Source organism: Crassostrea angulata, chromosome 1, assembly GCF_025612915.1.
Source record: "Crassostrea angulata isolate pt1a10 chromosome 1, ASM2561291v2, whole genome shotgun sequence".
Taxonomy (NCBI): Eukaryota; Metazoa; Mollusca; class Bivalvia; order Ostreida; family Ostreidae; genus Magallana; species Magallana angulata.
This window is the reverse complement of record NC_069111.1, coordinates 34,486,075-34,498,806: the sequence shown is the minus strand read 5'-3', so window position 1 is coordinate 34,498,806 and position 12,732 is coordinate 34,486,075. Positions and strand designations below refer to the sequence as shown.

At 32.0% G+C, this 12,732-nt stretch overlaps 1 protein-coding gene across 1 annotated transcript; it reads right to left on the bottom strand.

Moving 5' to 3' along the window:
* Nucleotides 1-3,019: 3,019 nt before the first annotated feature.
* Nucleotides 3,020-8,404, bottom strand: LOC128158971 (cell adhesion molecule 4-like). Its single transcript, XM_052821975.1, has 5 exons — nucleotides 8,348-8,404; nucleotides 7,755-8,153; nucleotides 6,144-6,488; nucleotides 4,576-5,098; nucleotides 3,020-3,690 (listed from the first exon to the last, which is right to left on the bottom strand). The coding sequence occupies exons 1-5, from the start codon at nucleotides 8,391-8,393 to the stop codon at nucleotides 3,609-3,611; spliced, it is 1,395 nt and encodes a 464-aa protein (XP_052677935.1). The 5' UTR covers nucleotides 8,394-8,404; the 3' UTR covers nucleotides 3,020-3,608.
* Between the last annotated feature and the right edge of the window lie 4,328 nt (nucleotides 8,405-12,732).

Sequence of the window (12,732 nt, the reverse complement as noted above, 5' to 3'; positions counted from 1 at the left end):
GTGCTTATCATAGGAGTTGACTACAAGCTAAATTTATTTTTGTAAGTGAGGCCCCTTGAGGGGTTATTTGACTCATTTATGTTTGTTCATTTTAAAATGAACCGAAATTTGAAAACCATTAATAGATTATCGAGAAAGTGATCATGTGTTCCGTTTAGAGGGTCCTTTTTACCTCGTATACCACGATGATCGGAGTCGGGCGAATATCTTGTAGTTTTCAGCACGTGTCAATTACTGTCAATCAAAATCCACGTGGTACAAATAAACGATATAAGATTATTCCGGTTTGTACGACTCTTAAATTTCCGGAAGCTCATAATTATAATAATTAGGTACGTGGAAGGGATTTTTATTTATTTCAACTGTTACAGTCAACGTTATTTCTCATTTCCTAACGAAACAATGGGTAAATCTGAAGTTATTCACACATGTGTTTTCAGCTGTACTGTCTCTTTAATGGTGAAGAGCAGATATCAACGCTTCTGTACAGAAGGCAGGAATCCACGGCTTTTCAGGACATGTCTTGAGCACTCCAGTTTTCTTAAGTCAGCTTACCAGGAAGGCAAAGGAGACCAAAATGAATTTTCTGTGGTCTCAGGTTTGACCCTGCTAATGCATAATGGTTCGGTGTCGCTTAAGTCGTCCAAGACGCAGAAGTGCAGACAAAGTCAGACCGCAAGTGGTTTGCCATTACAGCAGTACCCAAACAGAAAGCATGCTGACATTAAGGACATACTCGGCAAAAAGTGTACAGGCAGAGAATGAATTGGAATATCACACTTTCAGCAGTGGGCAAAAGAAGTATGGTACAAGGAGAGGCAAGAAGTCAGGTTGAAGAAGACAGATGATCAAGGGCTGCATAACTGGGCAAGAATGAAGTCTGTATACGAGGACAGCTTCCACATTGCAATTTGTATGATTGGAGCTTTGGAAGAAGAGGCAATATAGGATTACGTTTCTTTTACAATCAGTGTATGATACCCCAGCACCACAAGCCAATCTGTAACAATAGGAATGAATCACAGATTTTACATGCATATGTAAACTGTGTAAAAAAGGGGCATCATCATGGCTTATATTTAAATTATCTGGGTGCTTGTTGGCAATGACACAATGACTGTAAAGGTGGATACACGAAAAAGTCGTGACAGAGTTGGCAGACGTAGTGGGGATATAAATGACAAGAAAGAGAAACAGCAGTAAGAAGACAGGTAGCATCCACTCTATCATGGAGGGTGTAAAAGCCGAAAATAAGTAGTACAAACCACCAGTATTAGACACATGTGGAGACCGGGAGTTGCATTTTTAATTCAAATGAAATAAAATAGATATTTTGTAATTTCTCGTAAGTTACCATTGAAACACTTTAAAAATATGTGTTTCTCCATAAATGTTTTTCTTTTTCTTGAAAAATGACAATTTTGTTTAATGACATACTCTACTCTACAAACCCCAAGTTGTGCACATTACTCACAATATGTTCTCAAATAAGCCTTAAAATGTCATTTTACATCTTTACCATGGCAACGGGACCAGATAGCAACAAATAAATTTTGATAGGCCTTTTTACTCAACAAAATCTATCAAATTGAATAGGATGCAGAAAATCAATGACTATGTGGGGCCACAGAATTTTGATTCTTACCCAGAACTGATCTTAAAGAAGAGATAGCAGTGCTAAGGTAACTTAACGTATAAAAATGTGCATTCATTTGAAAAGTGTTAAGAAATGCAACACCGTTTCCTCAGAGACTGAAAGACTCAGTCGTGCAATTGTTGAGGGAAGTATTACTGGATAATGTTGGTTTTTAGGAAAGTTTTATTTCAAGGTGTTCTAGGCATACAAGTGCGTCTCTGCAAGAACTTTCCCAACCAGTAATAACCGTGTTTTTATAGCCTATTCATGTGTGGACTATAATGGCATGTCAAACGTTGCAATATTCGATTGTTTCGATTTGTAGTGTATAAATATTTATTTGTATTGTATAATTTTTCATTTGTATTCTATAATTTTCTATTTGTATTGTATAAATATACATTTGTATTGTATAGTTTTCCATTTGTATTCTATAATGTTCCATTTGCATTGTATAAATTTCATTTGTATTATATAATTTTTTATTTGTATTCTATAATTTTCATTTGTATTGTATAATCTTTCTCATTTGTGATACATAATTATAGAATACAAATAGAAAATTATACAATACAATTGACAAATTATACAATATAATTGAAAGATTATATAATACAAATGGAAAATTATAGAATACAGATGGAAAATCATACAATACAAATGGAAAATTATAAAATACAAATGAAAATCATACAATACAAATGGATAATAATAGAATACAAATGAAAATCATACAATACAAATGGAAAATAATAGAATACAAATGAAAATCATACAATACAAATGGACAATAATAGAATACAAATGAAAATCATACAATACAAATGGAAAATAATAGAATACAAATGAAAATCATACAATACAAATGGATAATTATACAACACAAATAATTATTATAAAATACATATGGAAAATTATAGAACACAAATTGAAAATTATACAATACAAATGAATATTTATACAATACAATTCAATATATAAGATTGAATATTGCAACGTCTGGCATGCCATAGGCTATTCAGTCCAAATACTTGTACGAGTGTTTAGCATGTCTACTTGTCAGCCTTCATGCAATTTGAAAAACATTTCCTGCGATGAAACCTTTAACAACAATTCAGCATTATGTTAGAAAAGCTACAAGGGCCATCTAAATGACATACAATATACTGGTATATGAAAGAGCTTTTAAATACTTTAAAATTTGAAAAATAGTATCAAATTCATGAAAATTCATTTATTTTTTTTCTAGAGCCAAAGAAGAAGATAAACATGTAGTAAGTAGTTGAAGGTTAACACTAGTATTGATGCCAAAGCATAAAGAAGCAAACATGTAACAATTCATAAAATATAGCACATATGATAAACAGAGACAAACCATGCAGACCTGATACTAAGGCTTTTATTCAAGATATAACGTAATTATGTTATTCTGAGTATCCAGTCTTAAAGATTATAAATTTACTTTGAACAAAAAGGTTTAATTTGTAAAGGTTTATAATGCATGTTCAAATTCAATATGAAAATTATCATTTGAAAACTACTCCAAAAGTGATCGACTGATGCTTGTATGATATGAAGATTTACATTGTTGACGTGCTTATTTGAGTTTGACACTCCAGGTATCATATCACACCCGATCCAAACAAACTTTTTAATTAATGATGCACAAAATTGTAATAAGACGACATGTATACTTGTATAGTTTTAATACAAATAAAATACATTATTCTGATAGATACAACCACCATAATTCGAACACAAATAAATACAAATAATATATTATAATTCATTTTGAAACAAAAATCACTTTTGATTTAACATTTCTGTCAATTTTTCATGAAAAAAGTAAGAATATTGAAATCGTTCTTGCACCATTTTATATAAAAAGTATAGTTATAACCGATAGGATTACTTTTAAACATTAAATGCATGGACATGCTTCAAGAATACTGCTCCAACCAGAAAAACTGAATTATGGTTTCTTTATCTGTGCGTACGTGACATCTACATTGACGTCTTCTTCTGCTGTAGGACTTGTTGTCTGTTGTCCATTGCTACAAGTAAAAAAGAACATATTGAGGAGGTTAAGCATTTGAACGCGTATGTCTACGGGTACGTGTGGAGCTACAAGTATGTTTACACGTACACGTACCAAAATTCGGGGTACGTTTAATAATCTATACGTGTAAGCAAACGTGTAAAATCATTGGATTTAATATTTTCAACATGTTCAGTTTACTCTCACTGTTTATGAAACTATTCTCTAAATTTGATGAAACCAAAGCACGGTCGTCCTCAATTTATCGTCTGCTTTAAATAAAATAATGCTTGATAAACACTAAGTCCATATTTTTATTTTAAAATGCTACAAGTTTTCACCTTCGTGTACTTTTGATTCTACACGTTTTGTACAACTTGTAGATTTACGCGGTATGCAAAAATTATGACGTAATACACATTTAACTAGGGGATTCCCCTAATTACACGTACTCGTACACGTACACGTTCAAATGCTTAACCTCTCTATTAACTACATCACTAAATGACTTGTACTGGATCGCAGATAGTGCGAGTTATTTGTAATGCAACTAAAACAAACTCGTTTGGGGAATTTTTGGTTTTTTTTACAACTTTTATATAATACTATTTTGTTGACATCTTCGTAATTTCTATCGAAATAAAAATAAGAATTTCATGATACTATAGTATGTGTAAAGTTAGGTCACACGGTGCAAGGATAAAGAAATGTGTAATTAAAGTTCATTTCACAGTTACTTTAAATAAGAAATTATTGTAAGAAGTGTTGAGAGAGAGAGAGAGGAGAGAGAGAGAGAGAGAGAGAGAGAGAGAGAGAGAGAGAGAGAGAGAGAGAGAGAGACGCTATGGAGGTAAAACAAGTCCTAGAAATAAGTATAAGTATATAATTTTGCTAAGTTTACTATTTTTCTGCATGGTGTGCAACTCTCAAGCCATTGCGTAACTTCCGCATGTAATAAACAAGACCAATCGATGCAGAAACACATAGCAATGTAAGAATGATGAAGACGACACCGACAGCAGCCATTCCGTTTGTCTCGCACACATAGCCACGCCCCCCCTCCACACATGTTTGGAGGGCCCCGCATGGACTTGAGTGACAGTGCAACTGAAGAGGGGGCTCAGGTATTGTACCATTGACAATGATCGTTATGTTGGAAGAATGTGTCAAATTCAGTGAATTGGTGACCGAACAGAAGTATGTTCCGGAGTGCGATTCTTTGAGATTGCGCAATGTTAGAGAGTTTGACAGAGAGACAGTTTCTTCAGTTGTATTGGAATCGGTGTTTTGAAAAGTCCATTTGAAATCATTATTGTTTGGCAAAGGATTTCCATCTGCTAGACAAGTCAGACGTAATGTTGGGGTGGATACAGGATAGATACTCATATCCGGAACAAGATTGATATTGGTCACCATAGCGGGATCTGAAATTACACACAAAAATGTATCTTTCTCTTTGCATCGCAATGTAAAACAAGAGGCCAGTGGCCACATCGCTCACCTGAGCCAACAAAAGCTTGAGACCGTCTTTAGAGTATTCAATACTAGTACATAATATCTAAACAACTTGATTTTCAAGTTGAACATTAAACTCCGTTTTGTTGTTTCGTTTTTTTTAGATTAAGATTTTAAAAGATTTTTCTCTTGAACCAACTTTACCCGAGAATGCTTCCACATATTACCAGTACAGCTTTTTGGCCAATTATATTTTGAGAGAGGATTCTTTAAAAATACTTTACTCTAAATAACCCTATTAAAATTTGACCACCCTCCCCCGATGATGCCCCGCCCTATATCCGGGGATCATGATAAACACTTGATGAAACACTACCTGAGAATGCTTCTACACAAGTTACAGCTTTTCTAGCCAATTTGTTTTTCAGAAGAAATTTAAGATTATCTTTTATTATACTTTTAAAAATCCAATCCCCAACCCCAGTTGTGGCTTCAAACAACCTACTGGTATGGGAATCAAGATTTGAACGAACTTCTACCTATATTCTTCTTAGAGATACTTCCACCCAGTTTCAGATTTTCTGGCAAATTGGATTTTTGAGAAGATTTTTAAAGATTTTTCTGTTATATTCCAATAGAAAAATTCTACACACTTAGTGGCCCTACTCTACCCTTAGGGATCATTATTTGAACAAACTTATATCTACTCTACCTAAAGATGCTTCTACATAAGTTTCAGGTTCTATGATTGGTAGGGTTTTGGGAAAACAAGTTTTCAATAATTCAAAATTATCTCCCCTATAAAGAGGACATGACCATTGGTTTGAACAAACTTGAATTCCTTTCACCTTATATTGTTTGTGCCGAGTTTGGTTGAAATTGGTTCAGCAGTTTTTGGGGAGATGAAAATGTGAAAAGTTTACAATGACGACAAAACAGACAACGGAGCTAAAGAATATAACAAATTCTAAGTAACACAATTTCAGAGAGTTCCTACAAACCAGTAATACTCACAAAGCACGTTGATTTTCTCCGTGTCTCTGTAATGAGGATTTTCCTCCGGGCCCTGGTCTTGGGTAATGTTGTTGTGCGAAGTACAACGAAAGAATGCCCCAATATCTTCCCTAGTAACCTGATATGTTGTATTAAAAGTGGTAATAAAGATACATGTTCCAGCCTCGTCGCTCAAAGTCTCTGATTGAGAAATGAGAGAAATGCTTTTATCGGCCCGGAACCTCCACCACTTTACATATCCCGGGGATTTACCTACATCTGCAGTACAACTTAGGAATATGTCATCGTTCTCAAGTGTTTCTGTTGTTGAAATAAGTGGAAGATCCAATGGCTGCAGTGCCGACTCTTTATAAAGATAAACTTTATTACATTTTCAGTGTATTTGTACAACTATATGAAATAAATGATGACAGGAAAAATAAAACATATGGAAACATTTCTGTTTTGAATTGATTCAAATACAATGGTATTTGTTGAATCAGCAAATTGTTTAATTGTGACAAGAATCTAATTATGTTTATTTCACATATTTAAATGGTAAACAAAAAACTTAATTTACGTTTTAAAGTTAATATTTTTTAAACAAGATGATTTAAAATGAAAATTTAAATTAAGGTTAAATCCTTCAAAATCTAATATTTGGTTGTGCAATATATCTTAATCAAATTCTTAATATTCAAATTGTGTTTGGAGCTGCTTTGCATGCTTGATTATAAAAATGTCTGACCATAAAGACGGCATATAACGTATTGTATCCCGTGAATTCTATGTGAATTGTATTTCGTTTTTTCTCCGGTGAGAAATTATAATCTTTTACTTTTGATAATTGCTTGAGGCATGAACGATTTATATACATCTGCCCCCTCTCTCTCTCTCACTCTCTCACTCCTCTCTCTCTCTCATGTAAAACAAGTCTACGCATCGATCAGGTGACTTGTGTCTAAGTGTACTTTTAAAAAGATAATTATAGAAAAAAAATCTGCCAACAAAAGGTTAAAATGTGAAGCAAAATATATAAATATAGTATACATGCAAAACACATCTGTGCTGATGGATAATAATTTAAATCATCATCATAAAATTTAAATTTAAGTATCCATGTATTTTTGCTTGAATAAACAGATAGACAAATCGTTAGTGTTTTGTTAAGCAAGTCGGTAGTATCAATGTCTTTTGTATGTAACTAAACATAAACATGAACATCCTGAATGATAAACACCTGAATGTGATGTTATTTTGGTTTTTATTATTTGTCTGAGTAATAAATGAATAACAAAGAGATATACACTAATTTACAACTGGGATCGGCCACAAGTTCTGTAACTTCGATCGTCCTCTCTCTGATCCCTTTTTTGACTGATCATTAATTTAACCAAAACGTTGCATCGTACCAAACATACATGTATTACATATAATTGTTTCATTTCGTAAGATCTAAAAACTTGATAACATTCTACATTTAACTGCTCAGGATTTCAAAATTAAAAAAAATTATTGTAATATTTGAGTCTTCTTTATCGTTTTTTTAGAGTAAGAATTAAGCAGTAAGAGTATAAATAATACTTAGCAACTGGCATTGGAAAATATGTTGCTTAACACTATTTTACTTACTTTGTAATGACAATGATACCTCGGCAGAATCTTTGGTATGAAAGTTGCCAGAGTTCCGATAAAATATTCGGAAGTAAAAGGCCGGTTTTTCATCTTCACAGATGACATTTTCAATCACAATTAATGCACTACTTGAATTTATCGTAGGGTTATAGAGTTTTGAACGGTTCCGAAGATATTCCCCTGCTGGTGTTACATAATCAGGGTCTATGCCTCCTGGCTTAGAGAATCCAGCTAAATTATCGTCCAAAATACGCAAATATATAGCGTGGTCTGATACTATTTCGTCTCCATCTTCTTCTGTATATGAACAATTCAAAATAATAGATGCGTCTTCAAAGGTATCAATATTAGTTGTCAGTTTGCTTCCATCAACACTTACAGTTAAACCGGAACTTTCTGTAGGAAAAAAAGATCTTCATCTATAATTTAGTATACGAGAAGAAAAAGAACAATTTATCTAATATTTTTACAACTCTAGAGAAAATTATTTCCTATCTTATCTTTGTTTCATTACCAAAGATTTCAAACAAACAAAGGACAAATGGAGTATGTTTTGACTTATCTGATAAAAATAAAAGCTACAATTTTACCATAAAAAAGGTACGAGAAAATAAATACAACCCCGTTAGAATTCATTCTTACACAAAACTGACTTTACAATAAATAATTCATGACCTTTTGCATGACGATATTTTATCAGTTTTTATAACCAATGGAGTTTTACTTGTAACAAAAATGTCAAACGTTATAAAACTGCCAATTCGTAAAACTGTTAGTTGAATCATACACGAATTAAAAGGAAGTTTCATTGGCCAATGAATGTTGGAGCTCTAAAGATGCCAGTAAAGGATATGAGTTAATCTGCATCGTACATGTACATTTAAGGAAGTTTTATTTTTATAACTTCAGCAGAGCGAATGCTCGCCAAAATTGTCGTTATGGGTATAGGGGATTTTGGCAAGCGCTCGCGAAAAGGTTCTTAGATGGGTTTGTGGGGTAATTTAATTCAGGTAGACATGCCATACCTAGGTATTAAAACGTTCAAACAAATTTTCCTGACACAGAAATAGAAATTATAGCTTAGATATAAATTGAGGAGGGCTGAATTGTTGTGGCCATCTTTCCCCATGAGAAGAGGTAAAGATATATTAAACATTTTCACATTTTAAAGCTTAAATATATATGGTTTTTTTCTATATCAGTTAACAGTTTATAATTAAAAAATTACATGTATATTAGAATTTTAACTAAACGTAGATCTACAGGCAGGTCCACGAAACTTTCCTAGTATATGACTTAGAAAAAAAAGTTAGAAACGTCCTGAGATCAACCTGGGACACGTGTTCAGATGTAGCTCGACGGTAACTTAGGAATATCTTAAGGTGGCTCTATACACCACTTTTTGATGACGCAGTACGCAAAAAAGTAAATCTGGAAACATGTATTTCCGGTACTGGCTGATTTAAACTGAGGTGAATTGTATGGGAACCGCTATTTTAAAAAATTGGTTAAATGGATAGATTTAATTTGATAATTGGAAAATTCATTACTTACAAGTAATGTGGTATGTGACACCTTCACGTTGTGTGGTATTATTTATCGAAATAAACAATAAAATCAAGTATAAATTTTTAAAGAGTTTCTTTAGCATCTTCGATATGTTACAACGTAGCGCAGTGGGTTAGTGGGTTCACTACAAACCAGTAGGTCATGAGTACGATTCCCGAACAACAAATAAATTTTTTAACTTTCCAAAAATTTGTAAAACGTATTTTTTGGTTGAATACCGTGAAAGAAAATTCTAAACAGGTGAAAATAATTCAATTATAATATACTTTAATGCACATTAATATCGACACCTAACGGGGATGAGAGGGTTGCTTTGAATTTCTCTCAGGTTGGGATACATATAAATCCTATTAGCCTAGTCAATGTTCCCCTTTATTTATTTGACTTAGTTTTGCATTAAAGCGAATTATTCACTTATACAGGGCAAAGTCTATAATGAAATATGTATGTATTTATCATTCCAACATTATATTGAGGAAATTTTCTTCAACTCAGAAATGAAAAGTCCCCAAGGTGTTTGGGCCTTGGGACTCAGGAACGATAACCCTTATACGAGGAACTTTCATACCAAATAAAATTTAAGATATTTTTTGTGTTTATTTGCAATGGTTTTCATTCAATTTTTTATGTCACATTTATTAAAATACATTTTCTTATAACATCAAGCAACTTTTTCAGATGATTTGTCAACAGTGTAAGAAAATATGAAAAAATATGTTTTGGGGAAATACTAAAAAAAATTGCAATAATAACATCTTTAAATGTTAAGAAGTGTTATATTTTTTTTATGTGTCCGAAGGAAATATCCATCATATGACAAAATAATTTCTCTCAATTTGTTGATAGCTGTCTTTTTAAAAAATATTTTACAAAAACACGAAAAAACATTAAAAAAATCTTTAAAAATACCTATAGTATCCCTATCGTCATTTTAATATTTGATAAGCATATGTTTTGTGGTCTTCTATTGAAAATTGGAATAAACTGTGGGTGTATAGAGCCACCTTAAGTTAGGATACCCTTACCTTTTACAACTATTCGTATTTTTCTATTATTATGAAGCATTTTACCGGAGAAAATTGTACGTGTTCGATAGTTACAAATTTAACACAATATGCCCAAAACCAGTAATTTTCATGTATAAGTATACATTTTTTTAAAAATTACATTTACTTAAATACATAACAGTGACCAATAAAACTTATGCGAAAAAAGAAAAACAAAACAAAGCAAAAAACAAAAATAAGAATTATGAAATAAAGATAAAACACCCCAAGAAATCCAAAATAATTGCTTTTTAAAACTAAGAAGAAAATATGTATCAGGGCAGAATTGGTTTACAAGCAGATGATCATTTGAGCAACACGTGTGCATTATTTAAGTGTAAATCAACATTTGATAATCTTGTCATTCAAGTACATGTTATACATAAACACGCGTTTTTTATAGAATTAAACGCTACACGTAGAAATACATGTACACATACAAACACAACCAATTTCCCTTCCCTTTAATTTGCAATATATAGAATACGCAAACATGTTAAATAAGAAATAAGTTGTAATATATCTCGAAAATACATAAAAACAGTTCACTCAAAATTACGAATTTCGTAAAGATTATTTTCTTCAGAATGAAGTGAGGAAAATTAAGACTGATCACGCATGGATTATATAAACCGATGTTTTCCTTTTTAGCCAAGGACATTCTAATATTTCTCGTAGTGTACGATGCAATTATTAAAAATAAATGATTAATTTTCATTCGCCAAACAGAGGCAGTATTTGAACAAAAACAACGTTAATTTATCAGCAGGCAGGCATGTACAACGGGGAAGGAGGTACATGTATAGTTCGTGGCTCATCTTCACATAATTTTCCTAAAATAAACTTGCATGAAAGAATAAATGACTGCCCGCCTCTCCTCTCGGATTTGGTATATAGTCCCATTATCCCCCCAAAACGTGGTTTTACTTTTATATCAAAAAGGGAATCTTAAATGCAAAATACACCTTTTTAATAAAAATTACACCCATTGCTATGATAATAAGGCCAAGAAATAGGAACAACTGAAAAAATGTTGATTTTGATATGCTGTAATTCCTGATGTTAGAGAGTTTTAGTAAATGTTTTTTAGTCGGAACTTGTAAAAATATACCTAAATTTATATTATATATATATAACAGAAAGCTTTGTCATGCAACACAGAGGTGTTGTTGCTATGGAAATTAAAATAGCAAAAATTACTTTTTGAAAAGTCCATTGCAACGGTAATTATTTTCAAAAATTAAGATTTTTTTCAAGTTGCCTTAAAGTTTGGGGCAAACTTGATTTTTTCTAACCAACTGATATCAAAAAAGCCCATTCAAAAATGGTTCAAAATATAAGAGATTACCTTATTTTTTTTAGCTTGTTATTATATCAACGGTTCTCAATTTTCAATTTTTAATTGCAAAATTATAAGAGTGTGTACAGAAAAATATAAATTTTTTATTCCAAATTCAAATTAAGTGAAGAAATAATATTTTGAAATTTCGGTATAGTTACCACAGAAACACTTTTAGAACATGTGTTTTTTCCTAAATGTTTCTCTTTCTCTTGCAAAATGTCAATTCTTTTCATCGTATATTCTAACTGGATGCCCCAATTGTTGCCAAATACTTACATTATGTTCTCAAATAGGCATTAAAATGTCATTTTTGTATATTTACCCTCTGTTAACATGGCAACGGCACCTTTTAGTAACAAAAAATGGTGTTAGGCATTTTTACTAATCAAAGTCTATCAAATTGTGAAGAATGAAGAAAATCAATGTCTATGTATCATTAATCGAAATATTTCTGGATAATTAAGGATCCCAGCAATATTTGAACTTCTGTTTCGTTCAACCAGACGCTCGTCTGTCTCCGTAAATCTCCGACAAGCAGGGATTTCTGCTTTTCGGAGATGTACAGTGACAGGCGAATTATTCCTACTCCAGAGTTCAATATAGTCTTGTATTCCAAATGCATACATCTACAAAATTAACTGAATTATTCGTACTATTTAAAATCTGACTATTTTCAAGGTATTCATAAATAATTTTACTAGAAAACAATGCTTTTGAATACATTACATCGCGTTCATCAATTATTTTCAACCAAGTCTTGTCAGCGGTTATGATTTGTGCTTAGATCCAAAAACTGTGTTCACTTTCGGTTTGCAAGATTAACTGCATAGAAGAGTTGATTAAAATCATCTCCCAAAAATTGCAATTTAAATATGCTTTTTTCATAGATAAAAAGTCCACATACAGCCAGTATTCCTTATCACTGTTGTAAATATGTCTTGCGCTTACAAATACAAATATTTGTACAATTAAGTTATAAATTTTTTAACCGTAATGTAATGATCTTTCTTTTGATTGC

What these genes read in the sequence shown, in the direction of transcription:
- LOC128158971 (XM_052821975.1), bottom strand. Translation starts at nt 8,393, where the DNA reads ATGAATTCTAACGGGGTTGTATTTATTTTCTCGTACCTTTTTTATG. An exon ending in GGTATCATTGTCATTACAAA is followed by an intron (nt 6,489 to 7,754) that starts GTAAGTAAAATA and finishes ATCTTTATAAAG; the next exon opens with AGTCGGCACTGCAGCCATTG. An exon ending in GCACACCATGCAGAAAAATA is followed by an intron (nt 3,691 to 4,575) that starts GTAAACTTAGCA and finishes TTTTACTTGTAG; the next exon opens with CAATGGACAACAGACAACAA.